At 51.1% G+C, this 12,393-nt stretch overlaps 1 protein-coding gene across 1 annotated transcript in view; it reads left to right on the top strand.

Moving 5' to 3' along the window:
* LOC100084581 (complement receptor type 1-like) overlaps positions 1-12,393 on the top strand; it is a 61,967-nt gene that overhangs the window by 25,860 nt on the left and 23,714 nt on the right. The window contains exons 8-22 of the mRNA XM_039912742.1: positions 359-444; positions 1,180-1,578; positions 3,196-3,603; positions 5,683-5,859; positions 5,949-6,048; positions 6,354-6,450; positions 6,965-7,394; positions 7,919-8,095; positions 8,187-8,286; positions 8,604-8,689; positions 9,256-9,663; positions 10,203-10,379; positions 10,479-10,578; positions 10,891-10,976; positions 11,462-11,869. Coding sequence (XP_039768676.1) covers positions 359-444; positions 1,180-1,578; positions 3,196-3,603; positions 5,683-5,859; positions 5,949-6,048; positions 6,354-6,450; positions 6,965-7,394; positions 7,919-8,095; positions 8,187-8,286; positions 8,604-8,689; positions 9,256-9,663; positions 10,203-10,379; positions 10,479-10,578; positions 10,891-10,976; positions 11,462-11,869 — 3,239 coding nt within the window. The remainder of the gene's footprint in view (positions 1-358; positions 445-1,179; positions 1,579-3,195; positions 3,604-5,682; positions 5,860-5,948; positions 6,049-6,353; positions 6,451-6,964; positions 7,395-7,918; positions 8,096-8,186; positions 8,287-8,603; positions 8,690-9,255; positions 9,664-10,202; positions 10,380-10,478; positions 10,579-10,890; positions 10,977-11,461; positions 11,870-12,393) is intronic.

Consider the following 12,393-nt stretch of genomic DNA (forward strand, 5'->3'; position numbering starts at 1 on the left):
TTTTCAGCATCGTGCCAGCTAAGCTGACTCCCACCTGGATCCAAACACTAACCGCCCACCCAGGGACTCACTGGTCCTGTCAAAGAAAATGCAGATGTGGCAGGCTCTAGCTGGGAGGACAGACTCGCAAACAGCAAGACCACATTTGAGTCACAGAGACCTGGTTGGGCAGCGATAAGTTTGGTCCACTGGCATTTTGGCTGGAAGGAAAGAGGCGGGTCGGCTTTCAAAAGTGGCCAGCCTCTGCCCGGACCGAGGTCAGCTCAGCCACTACAACCTCCAGGAGCCATGATGAAGAAGTCATGCAAGTTGACAAATTGCTTGCCCCCTCCCCCCTCCCCCCGCCCTTGTTTTTCAGGTTTCGGTTAGTTGGAGAACGGTCTAGTCGGTGTTCCATGGATGGCAGGACCACCAGATGGAATTCATCACCTCCTACTTGTGAAGGTGAGTAGAGCAAAAGAAAGTGCTCAGGCTAGCATCCCTCTCTCTCCCCCACCCTCCTCCTTTAATCAAATCAAACAAAATTCTACTCTACTGCCATCAAAGACCAGCTCCCATTCAGTGACTTCTGCTGGTGATGCTGAATGCTTCTCAAAGAAAGGAGTTAGGGGAAGGAATTGGGGGCTGGAGGAACAGTAAAGTCTGTGAGGGCCAATTAAGATATCCAAAGGAATCTTTCTGTCTTCTCGAGACTCTCCATAACTTACAGCTGTTTGTTCCTATTTTCAACATTGGCAGCGTTCCCCAAAACGTGGACTCTAAGACAAGAACTACGGTATCTTTAAGGGTACTCCAGGGTAGTTCATCTTGGCTTTGAACAGCAAAGTATCTTGAGCTGGTGTCTCCAACCGTCTCATGTTCCATTTGAGAAGATGCTTCCATTTGAGAGGCGGCATGGCATAGTGGGGTAGAGCCTGGGCTTGGGAATCAGAAGGACCTGGGTTCTAATCCCAGCTCCACCATTTATCTGCTGCGAGATCTTGGGCAAGTCACTTCACTTCTTTTTGCCTCAGTTATCTCATCTGTAAAATGGGGGGTAAAACTGTGAGCCCCATGTGGGAAGCAGACTGCGGCCAGCCTGATGATCTTATATCTACCACAATGCTTAGTACCGTACCTGGCACATAGTAAGCACTTATCAAATACCATTAAAAAAAAAAATTTAAACTCCCTCCATAGGTATCACCTGCAGTCGTCCCCCTGATGTCACTGGAGTTCGGAACAACGCCGGTTCTGACCAAGTCTTTCGCTACGGGATCGCAATCAGTTACCACTGTTCTGGATTGCGCAGGTTGAACAAGCTTCTGGGAAGTAAAACAATCTTATGCACAAGTGAGGATCAGGAGACAGGGGTATGGAGACCATCTCCTCCTCGATGCGAACGTTTCCAGACTACTGTCCGGTGCCCCGACCCCGCGGTGCCCAGGACAAAAAAAATAGCAGGATTCTTTCCTCCTTATCGACACGGAGACTTTGTGACACTTGCCTGCGACTCCAACTTCACCCTGAAAGGCAGCAGCACGATTTGGTGCCAAGGCAATAACACCTGGTGGCCTTCTAAGCCGACCTGCGAGAGCGGTGAGTCCGTGGGAGAGGGACCCCCGCCTGTCACTTTGGTGGGTAACGGGAGGTGAGGATGCAGGTGGTGTCCCCATCTCTCCATCCCCTCTGGAGAGTCACAGCTGGGCGAAGGGGGATGGAGAGCACCTTTCCTTCCAGTGGGGAGCAGTTGCCACTCTCGGCTATTTCCAGTGCAGCCGCAGTGGCTTGGATGAAGAGGCCCCTGCGTCAGTCAAACAGTGGTATTTATTGAGTGCTTAACTGTGTGCAGAGCACTGTACTAAGCACTTGGAAGAGTACAGTATAACAGAGTTGGTAGACACGTTCCCTGCGCACAGCAAGTCCCTGAAAACAGGGCACAGATTTCTGAGAGCTAGGGGCTGTGAATCAGCAACATCAGTGGGCCAGAGATACAATAAGCCCGAAATGAATTTTCAAATAGCTTGGATCCTATGAGATTAGAATCCAGGTCCAGATGGCTGCCCAGGATTGCGGTTTTCTGGGCCTGGCTTGGAGCTTGGGATTCTTCTTCCAGCAGGGGGTGACACCAGATCACTCAGAAATGCAACCTGATCTGTTGAGTGGCACTTTTCCAAACCCAGATTTCCCAGCCCATTCCAGACCTCCTCGTCGTCGTGCGCAGACAAGCCCTCCGAAGCCATCGTAAATGTCTTCATTTGATTCCTCTCCTTCCGTTTGGGCCCGAGGCAAGAGCATGACGCTGCGAGTCAGGAGACCTGTGTCCTAATCCCAGCTCTGCTCTTGTCTTGCTGAGTTTATCTTGGGCAAGTCCCCTAATCGATCTGTGCCTTAGTTTCCTCCTCCGGTAAAATGGAAATAAAATTCATTCATTCATTCATTCATTAGTATTTATTGAGCGCTTACTATGTGCAGAGCACTGTACTAAGCGCTTGGAATGTACAAACGGTAACAGATAGAGACAGTCCCTGCCCTTTGACGGGCTTTCAGTCTAATCGGGGGAGACAGACAAGAACAATGGCAATAAAATTCCTGCTCTCCCTCGTGGAACAGTAAATGCTCAATAAATATGATTGATTGACTGAACAGAGATTGCGTCTGATCTGATGATCTTGTATCCACCCGTTATTATTACTATTATTATTATTACCCTAGCTCTTAGCATGGTGTGGTGCTTTGTACATACGTAGTAAGTACGTAATAAATATCATGATAAATCAAATGTGTAATGTCTGTAACACAAAGTTGTGTGTATGTGCTATGGATTATGGTCATGCATTTGATCTTTATAAACTTTGAATGTAAATTCCTGGAGGCCAGATTCCAAATCTATTTAGCTATCCTGCAAAGCATAATGCTCAGGAGAATTTTAAATGACTACCATTTAGTGAAGTAAATGACTTTTGAAAGACAAGAACTTTGGAAACAACAGGGGTTTTTAAAAAGCCAAAAGATAATAAAAAAATGAATTTAATATTTGATACCAAGTAGGTGAACTTACTAGGGGTTCACACTAATCTGCTTTCAAATGCAAAGCAATAATAGTCATCTTATTCCTGGCCTAGTTTACCTCTTAAATGTTCATAGGAGGTAATCTGCACAGAGCAGGCACTCCGTAAATACTTTTGATTGATAGGTTCTTTGTCTTCTCTCCAGAAATCATTTGCGCTCCACCCCCTGCCATCACCAATGGGAGACACTCGGGCAGTCGCTCCGGAGATTTTCCCCAAGGAATGGAAGTCACTTACGAATGCAACCGTGGTCCCGAGAGAGGAGTGACGTTCCGGCTCATCGGAGAGCGAACCATCCGCTGCATCAGGGTCGGAGAGGGGATGGGAGTCTGGAATGGGACTGCCCCTCGGTGCGAGCTGGCCACCGCTGCCATCCGCTGCCAGAACCCCCGGGTCCCCAATGGCTACCCGGTAGGCAGGTGGAAACCCTCTTATTCCTACAATGAAACGGTGATGATCGTCTGTGAATCGGGTTTTATGTTAAGGGGTGTCGGGCAGATCCGCTGCCGACCCGATAACAGCTGGGGTCCTGCTGTGCCGACCTGTGAGAAGGGTGAGTAGGCGGGGGAGGGAGCGGACATCTCAGTCATTGGTCTGGGAGCCTGGGATGACGGGGGATGTGGGGGGAGAGGGGGAATTGGCATGGTCTTGTACCCCCAGTGGGTGGCTTTCTCCTTCCCAAACCTTCCTTCGGTCACCCAAACCAACAGTCTGTCTTCCTCTTCTGTTCCAATGAGCAGCAATTCATTCAATAGTATTTATTGAGCGCTTACTATGTGCAGAGCACTGTACTAAGCGCTTGGAATGAGCAAGTCGGCAAGAGATAGAGACAGTCCCTGCCATTTGACGGGCTTACGGTCTAATTGGGGGAGACGGACAGACGAGAACAATGGCAATAAATAGAGTCTAGGGGAAGAACATCTTGTAAAAACAATGGCAACTAAATAGAATCGAGGCGATGTACATTTCATTAACAAAATAGATAGGGTAATGAAAATATATACAGTTGAGCGGACAAGTACAGTGCTGAGGGGATGGCAAGGGAGAGGGGGAGGAGTAGAGGGAAATGGGGGGAAAAGAGGGTTAAGCTGCGGAGAGGTGAAGGGGGGACAGTAGAGGAAGTAGAGGGAGAAGGGGAGCTCAGTCTGGGAAGGCCTCTTGGAGGAGGTGAGTTTTAAGCAATCTATTATAGGTCTGTTGTCTACCACTTGGCAATCAGCTTTGTTAAATCCTTAATGCTCTGCTGGTTGCCTTTCACTAGTCTTTTGGTCTATCAGCTTATCCCACTGTCCCTGTCCCTCCCCTTCCCCATGAGCTACGAGGTGTAGATCAGTGAAATCCATTTGCAACTTTTTATGGCAAGTGTTGAAGAACAAGATGATGTATCTAATGACCATTTGTGTATGGACCTCGATAGTCTGAATCCTGGTTGTGCCACCGTCTCACCCCCTAAACCGCAGAATTGTTGTTCCAAACCTCCAGCCAAAATAGGGGGTGGAGAGAGGGGGTCCCTGGAGGGACTGAGTGCACCCCCAAGATACACGGTGTGACCAGCACTGTGGGGTGCTCTGCCTCCCACACCCATCCAGAGAATGGGGGGGGGGTAGCAGGTTTACACTTCCTGCTCTCTCCAGGATTTGGGGGAGTGTGGATCTATAGGCCATCTGGCTCCCTCCAAGTCATCCCCCACCTCATGTGGTTTAGGGGAGCCCAGAAGTGGGACTAAAGCCCACCCCCCTCCTCCCGCAACACTCCCCACCCACCCCCAACAACCCCTGCCTGCTGATTGGGGTTTGGGGAAGAGCAGCAGGAGCCAGGCCACCCCTGGTTTGGCAGGTAAAGCTGATGAATGTCTCCCTTCTTCCAACTCCCTCACAGAGGGGGACCAACCCCTGTGCCCTCCATACCCACTTGGCTCCATCGCCAAGGAAACAATAATACAAAGATAGTCTCAAAATGGAAAGAGCAAATTCAGGAATCCCAATTATTCTTCATTAAGAACATTTCAGTAAAGGGAGTGTACCCCTGTAGTTATGGAGTGAGTAAAATAACAAAAGGGTTGGGACCCTCTGACTGGGCCCTGCAATCTCAGGGCTGGCTTGGGTGACTCTTCCTTTGCTTCCTGCCTCCGCCCCTCGGGCCCCCCTCCCTCATGCTCAGACAGAAAATCACAATGAAAGAACACCCCCCCGAAAGTGGAAACCTGGAAAAGTTGACAACGAAATTAGTCAGCTGCTCTGACGACACGGGAAAAGAATGACTCCACCATCAGAGAACTGATGCCTGGGTTTTTCAGGAGGAGGAAGGACCCTGTGTTTCTGGGAAAGGCAGGATCTGGGCAGACCAAGGGATTGGACATTTTACCTCAGAAAGGCCTTGCCTACCTGATTAGAGGAAGGTCATTGCGTGTTGTCTGTGGATGAGCCATGTTTGACAGAGGATTTGAACAATGCCTCTTCCCCGCAGGTTGAAGAGTAGGATTAAACTTCTTGGTTTGGGAGGAGTGATGCTTGGGGCAAGGAGCAGGTTAGATATCAGGACTTAGAGAGAACTCCGGGGTCGTTCTAGTTGGAGTTGCTGAGTCACCTGCAGGATCGACTAGTCCGGTTTCCTTGGGCCGCTTTTTCCACAGATTGTCAGGCGCCTCCAAGCATCCCCCACGGGCGGCACACTGGAGGGGTAGTGGGCAACTTTGCCCCCGGGGTGTCGGTAGACTACAGCTGTGATCATGGATACTTGCTCGTGGGAGACAGGACCATCCGCTGTTCGTCCCGGGGAACCTGGAGTCCTGCTGTCCCACAATGCGCAGGTGCTTGCGGTTGCGGGCCTAGTTGTGTGCTGTAACCTCTGAGGAAACCCCGAGTACAGCTTTCTCTCTCCCCCTCGCTCTTCCCATAGAGGCATCTTGTGGAGGCCTAGGAGCACTGCCCAATGGCCGGGTGAAAAGGCCATCAAGTCTCAAGGTTGGAGAGACCGTTACCTTTGCTTGTAATCAGGGGTGAGTGTGGGGCCACGCAGGCTGAAAGGGGATCTGAGATCGATCCCTTTGCTCCGAGAACAATGGATGTTCTAACTTACCTCACAGCCCACTCCCTTTCAGGGAAGCTGTGAGGGCTTGATCGGGGGCATCCTAATTCGCTCAGGGCAACAGGACAGCTGGTCCTGACAGTGCTTGTTGTGTGTCATTCTGCGATTGTCTGTGTTGGGAACTGGAGAGGCTACTGGCCCTCTGGGAACACTGGCATCATGGGTCTCAGAGGGGAGCGGTGGGAGGTCACCGAGGACAACCCCCTCTGTCTGTAGGTACCGCTTAGTCGGTGAGCCCTCTAGTGACTGTGTGGTTCTCGAGGGAAGAGCCGTCTGGTCCCATGAGGTCCCGGTCTGTGAAGGTGAGTATCCCTGATGCTGTCATACTCTGATCTGCTCCTTGGAGCACTTCTGGGTCTGTTCTGAAGGTTCCGCAAGGCCTGGGAGTCTGGCTCACCTGCCACTCACAATAGACCAACAGAGATGACCCTTAGTGATCCAATGGGGAAACTGGATGACCCCCCCACCCGCACCCTACCCCAAATTCTCCTGGACCATCCTCCTTGCTTCTTCATCAGCCTCACCCTAGTACCCTCATTGACATTTTCCTCAGGCATTTTTTTCTCCCCCTAGTAATGGAACTTATTCTCCTAATGCTTTCCCCATCTGGAAGACTTCACTCTTCACTCCTGCCATCACCTTTCCATCTCCTTTTCACATGGATATGCTTCTACTTCCTCCAGGGGACCCTTCCCAACTGGACGGAATCCAATTGCTCACGCTCTCCTTAGTCAGTTGAAGTTATAGCCTCACTCTCCTGCACTTCTGAGTCTTCATTAGAAATATGTAGACTCAGAGATTGGTTGGATCATCACAACATCAGGTAGCCCTTTTCTGTCTTCTCTCCAGAGATCCTCTGCCCTCCACCCCCACCCCTCCCAAATGGGAGATACTCGGGCAGCCGCATAGGGGATTTTCCCTATGGCACGGAAGTCAATTACGAATGTGATCGTGGTCCCGAGAGCGGAGTGACGTTTCAGCTCATCGGAGGGCGAACCATCCGCTGCATCAGTGACAGAGAGGGGATGGGAGTCTGGAACGGGAACGCCCCTCGGTGCGAGCTGTCCACCGCTGCTGTCCACTGCCAGAGACCCCAGGTCCCCAGTGGCCACCTGGAAGACCCGTGGAAACCCACTTACTCCTACAATGAGACGGCAAAGGTCTTCTGTGATTTAGGTTTCACATTAAGGGGCGTAGGGGAGATCCGCTGCCGAGCTGATGAAAGCTGGGGTCCTGCTGTACCGACCTGTGAGAAGGGTGAGTGGTCAAGGGAGGGAGCAGACGTCTCAGCCGTTGGTGTCTGAAACCAGAGAGGCGGGGGGGATGGGTGACTTCCCTGCTATCTGGCTACTGGATGAGGCAAAGGAAATTTTTCTGCTCATCAAGAAATGCATCTTGATTTCTTCCTTCCTTGGAGGTTTTCAGAAATGTGAAGGACCTCATGTGCTTGGGTAAGGCTGGACCTGGCCAGTTTCAGGGATTGGACAGAAGACCTTAGAACGGCTTCACCAACATCAATACAGGAGGGTCATTCTGTGCTGTTGACGGAGGAGCCAGTTTAGATGAAGGTCTTGAACATTCCATCTTCCTCAGCTGGGGAAGAGCATGTTTAAAATTCCCGACTGTGGAAAACTGTGCTTTGACCGGGTAGTAGCAGAGGCCATGACTTCATGTTTAATGCTTTTCTTCCTGTGGGAGAGAGAACTTCGGGGTCTTTGTGTTAGAGTTGTGGGGTCACTGGTTGGGTACAGCCTGGTTTCCATGGGCCGCTTTTTCCACAGATTGTCAGGCGCCTCCACGCATCCCTCACGGGCAGTACACTGGCGGGGCGATGGGCAGCTTTGCCCCTGGGGTGTCGGTAGACTACAGCTGTGATCCTGGATTCTTTCTTGTGGGAGACAGCACCATCCACTGCTCATCCCAAGGAACGTGGAGTCCTGCTCCCCCTCAGTGCACAGGTGCTTGCGGTTGTGGGCTTAGCTGTGTGCTCTGGCCTCTGAGGAAACCCCGAGTACAGCTCTCTCTCTCTCCCCCTCGCTCTTCCTATAGAGGCATCCTGTGAAGGCCTAGGAGAATTGCACAATGGCCAGGTGAAAAGGCCGCCAGATCTCCACGTTGGAGAGACTGTTACCTTTGCTTGTGATGAGGGGTGAGTGTGGGGTGATGCAGGCTGAAAGGGCATCTGAGATCGATCCCTTTGCTCAGTGAACTATAAACCCCATTCAGTGAGCGTTCTAATGATCCTCACAGCCCTCTCTCTTTCAGTGAAACTGTGAGAGCTTGACTGGGGCATCCATAAATGCCCAGGGCAGCAGGGCAGCTGGTCCTGGCTGTGCTCATTGTGTGTCATTCTGTGATTCTCTATGTTGGGAACCAGAGAGGCTACTATCCCACCAGGAACACTGGCAGCCCGCACTCAGAGGGGAACAGGGAAAGGTCACTGAGGACAACCCCCTCTGTCCGTAGGTACCGCTTAATCGGTGAGCCCTCTAGTGAGTGTGTGGTTCATGCAGGGAACGCCGTCTGGTCCCATGAGGTCCCGGTCTGTGAACGTGAGTATGATCTAGTCTACTTAGCAATTGCATCAGTTTTGAAAGGCTTGCTTGCAGCTCTTAGCCCATTACGGACCAACTGAGATGGCCTAAAGTTATGCACTGGGATAAACTGAATTATGCAATTCATTTCAGCCATTCTTCTTTGCCTCCTTCTGCTCCCTCATTAGCCACGTCCTAGGAAACTCATCATCATTTCCTTCCGTTATTTTCCTTGGCTCAATAATGGAAGTTTTTTTTCTGTTGTTGTCTCCATCTAGAATGCTTAACCATTCATTTCTGCCACCCCACTTCCATCTCCCAAGTGCTTAATATAGTGCTCTGCCCATGGTAAGCGCTTAATAAATATGATTGAATGAATGAATGACGTTTTCCCACTTCCAAACTTCAAGTTCCAACATAGGGTCTCTCTCAGTTCCAAGGGATCCATTTTCTCGTCCTCTTTAAGTCCATCATAAGTTAAGGCCGCACACACAGGATATCTGAGTCTTCGCTACAGGTGAGTGGGCTCGGAGATTGGCCGGATCATCACAACGTCAAGTGGCCAGTTTCTATCTTCTCCCCAGAGATCCTCTGCCCTCCTCCTCCTGGGATCTCCAATGGGAGACACTCGGGCAGCCGCTCAGAAGATTTTCCCTATGGAATGGAAGTCAATTACGAATGTGACCGTGGCCCCGAGAGGGGAGTGACATTCCGACTCATCGGAGAGCGAACCATCCGCTGCATCAGCGACGGAGAGGGTACGGGAGTCTGGAACGGGAAAGCCCCTCGGTGCGAGCTGTCCACCACTGCTGTCCGCTGCCAGAGACCTCAGGTCCAGAATGGCTACCCGGAAGACCGGTGGAAACCCACTTATTCCTACAATGAGACAGCGAAGGTCATCTGTGATTTGGGTTTCACATTAAGGGGCGTAGGAGAGATCCGCTGCCGAGCTGATGAAAGCTGGGGTCCTGCTGTACCGACCTGTGAGAAGGGTGAGTGGTCGGGGAGGGAGCAGACATCTCGGTCATTTGTCTCAGAAACCAGAGAGGTGGGGGTGGTCGAGGACCCTAGGTAGGTGCTTTCTCTCCTATTTGTCTTCTGAATGAGGCAAAGGCAATGTTTCCTGCCTGTCAAGGGGTTAATCTTTCAGAAGGAGTGCACAGATCTCCTTCCTTGGAGGTTTTCAGAAATAAAAAAGACCCCGCGTGTTTGGGTAAGGCTGGACCTGGATGGTATAAGGGATTGGACGGAAGACCTCAGAAGGGCCCACCCACACCGAACCTAAACAAGAATGTTCACGTAATGCTGTTTTTGGAAGTGCCAGCTTATTTGGAGGCTTTGGAAACGGTCTCTTCCTCAGTAGGGGAGGATCATAAAATTGGCTTTGGAGAAGCTTGCTTTCATCGGGGTGTGGCAGAGGCCACGACTTCATATTTAATGTCTTAATAAGAGAACTCCAGGGTCTTTGTGGTGGAGTTGCTGGCTCATTGATTGGGTGCACCCTGTTTTCCATGGGACGCTTTTTCTGCAGATTGTCAAGCACCTCCAAGCATCCCCCACGGCTGGCACACTGGCGGGGTGATGGGCAGCTTTCCCTCCGGGGTGTCGGTAGACTACAGCTGTGATCCTGGATACTTGCTTGTGGGAGATGGGTCCATCCACTGCTCGTCCCAGGGAACCTGGAATCCTGCTGCCCCACGATGCACAGGTGCTTGCGGTTGTGGACCTAGTTGTGTGCTCTTGTCTCTGAGGAAAACTTGAGTACAGCTCTCTCTCTTTGTCTCTCCCCTATTCGTTCTTCCCGTAGAGGCATCTTGTGAAGGTCTAGCAGAAGTGCCCAATGGCCAGGTGAAAAGGCCACCAAGTCTCCTGGTCGGAGAGACTGTTACCTTTGCTTGTGATGAGGGGTGAGTGTGGGGCGACGCAGGCTGGAAGGGGCCCTGAGATTGATCCTTTTGCTCCGTGAACTATGGGTCCTGCTCAAAGAATGTTCTAATGAACTTCACAGCCCTCTGCCCTTGAGGGAGGCTGTGAGGGCTTGACTGGGGCATCTGTATGAGACAGGCTTGGCAGGACAGTTAGTCCTGGCTGGGCTTATTGTCAATCTGTGAATCTCTGTGTTGAAATTGGAAAGACTGTTGCCCTGTTGGGAACTCTGGTAGCGCGGGTCTCAGAGAGGAACAGGAAGAGGTTACCGAGGACCACCCCTCTGTCCATAGGTACCGCTTAATCGGTGAGTCCTCTAGTGAGTGTGAGTTTCGTGCAGGGAGCGCCGTCTGGTCCCATGAGGTTCCGCTCTGTGAACGTGAGTATGGTCTGGGTCCTTTGAGCAATTGCATCAGCTTGCCTGCAGCTCCTAGCACCTTACAGACCAACAGAGAGGGTTACGGTCATGCACTGAATAAACTAAATTAACAGTTCTTTCCAGCCATTCTGCTTTGCCTCCTTCTGCTCCCTCACCAGCCTCATCCTGGTAAACTCATCATCATTTTCTTCAGTCATATTTCTTGACACAATAGTGGAAGTTTTTCTTCTGTTGCTTTTCCCATCTAGAGTGCTTTACTCCTCATTTCTGCCTTGGCATTTCCATCACCTTTTCCAACTTCCAAATTCCCACTTCCCCCATGGGACCTTTCTCAATTCCATGGGATCCATTTGCTCATCTTCTCCTTAACTGCCGTAAGTTTCGGCCACAACGTGGCCCGACTGAGTCTTCAGTACAGGTGAGCGGGCTCGGGGATTGGCTGGATCATCACAACGCCAAGTGGTCAGTTTTTTTCTTCTCCCCAGAGATCCTCTGTCCTCCCCCTCTCATGATCCCCAATGGGAGATACTCGGGCAGTCGCTCTGGAGATTTTCCCCATGGAACAGAAGTCAGTTATGAATGTGACCATGGCCCCGAGAGCGGTGTGACATTCCAGCTCATAGGTGAGCGAACCATCCGCTGCATCAGCGACGGAGAAGGGACGGGAGTCTGGAACGGGAACGCCCCTCGGTGTGAGCTGTCCACAGCTGCTGTCCGCTGCCAGAGACCCCAGGTCCCCAATGGCTATCCGGAAGACGGGTTGAAGCACACTTATTCCTACAACGAGACGGTGAAGATCCTCTGTGAATTGGGTTTCACGTTAATGGGCGTAGGGGAGATCCGCTGTCGAGCTGATGAAAGCTGGGGTCCTGCTGTGCCGACCTGTGAGAAGGGTGAGTGGTCGGGGGAGCAACCATCTAAACCATTCGTCTCAGAAACCAGAGAGGTAAGGGTGGTCATGGACCCTAGATGGGTGTCTATTCTCCTATTTGTCTTCTGAACAACGCAAAGATAGCGGTTCCTGCTTGTCGAGGGGTTAGTCTTTCAGAAGGAGTGCACGGATCTCTTTCACTGGAGATTTTCAGAAGTGAAAAGGACCCCGCATGTTTGGGTAAGGCTAGACCTGGCCAGATTCAGGGATTGGACAGACGACCTTAGCACGGCTCCACCAACATCAATACAGGAGGGTCATTCTATGCTGTTGGTGGAGGTGCCAGTTTAGATGGCGGTCTTGAACATTCCATCTTCCTCAGCTGGGGAAGAGCATGTTTAAAATTCCCAACTGTGGAAAACTGTGCTTTGACTGGGTAGTAGCAGAGGCCATGACTTTATGTTTAATGCTTTTCTTCCTATGGAAAAGAGAACTCTGGGGACTTTGTGGTGGATTTGTTGGGTCACTGGTTGGGTGCAGCTTGAT

The sequence above is a fragment of the Ornithorhynchus anatinus genome, chromosome 7 (genome assembly GCF_004115215.2).
Source record: "Ornithorhynchus anatinus isolate Pmale09 chromosome 7, mOrnAna1.pri.v4, whole genome shotgun sequence".
In the NCBI taxonomy this organism is placed as follows: Eukaryota; Metazoa; Chordata; class Mammalia; order Monotremata; family Ornithorhynchidae; genus Ornithorhynchus; species Ornithorhynchus anatinus.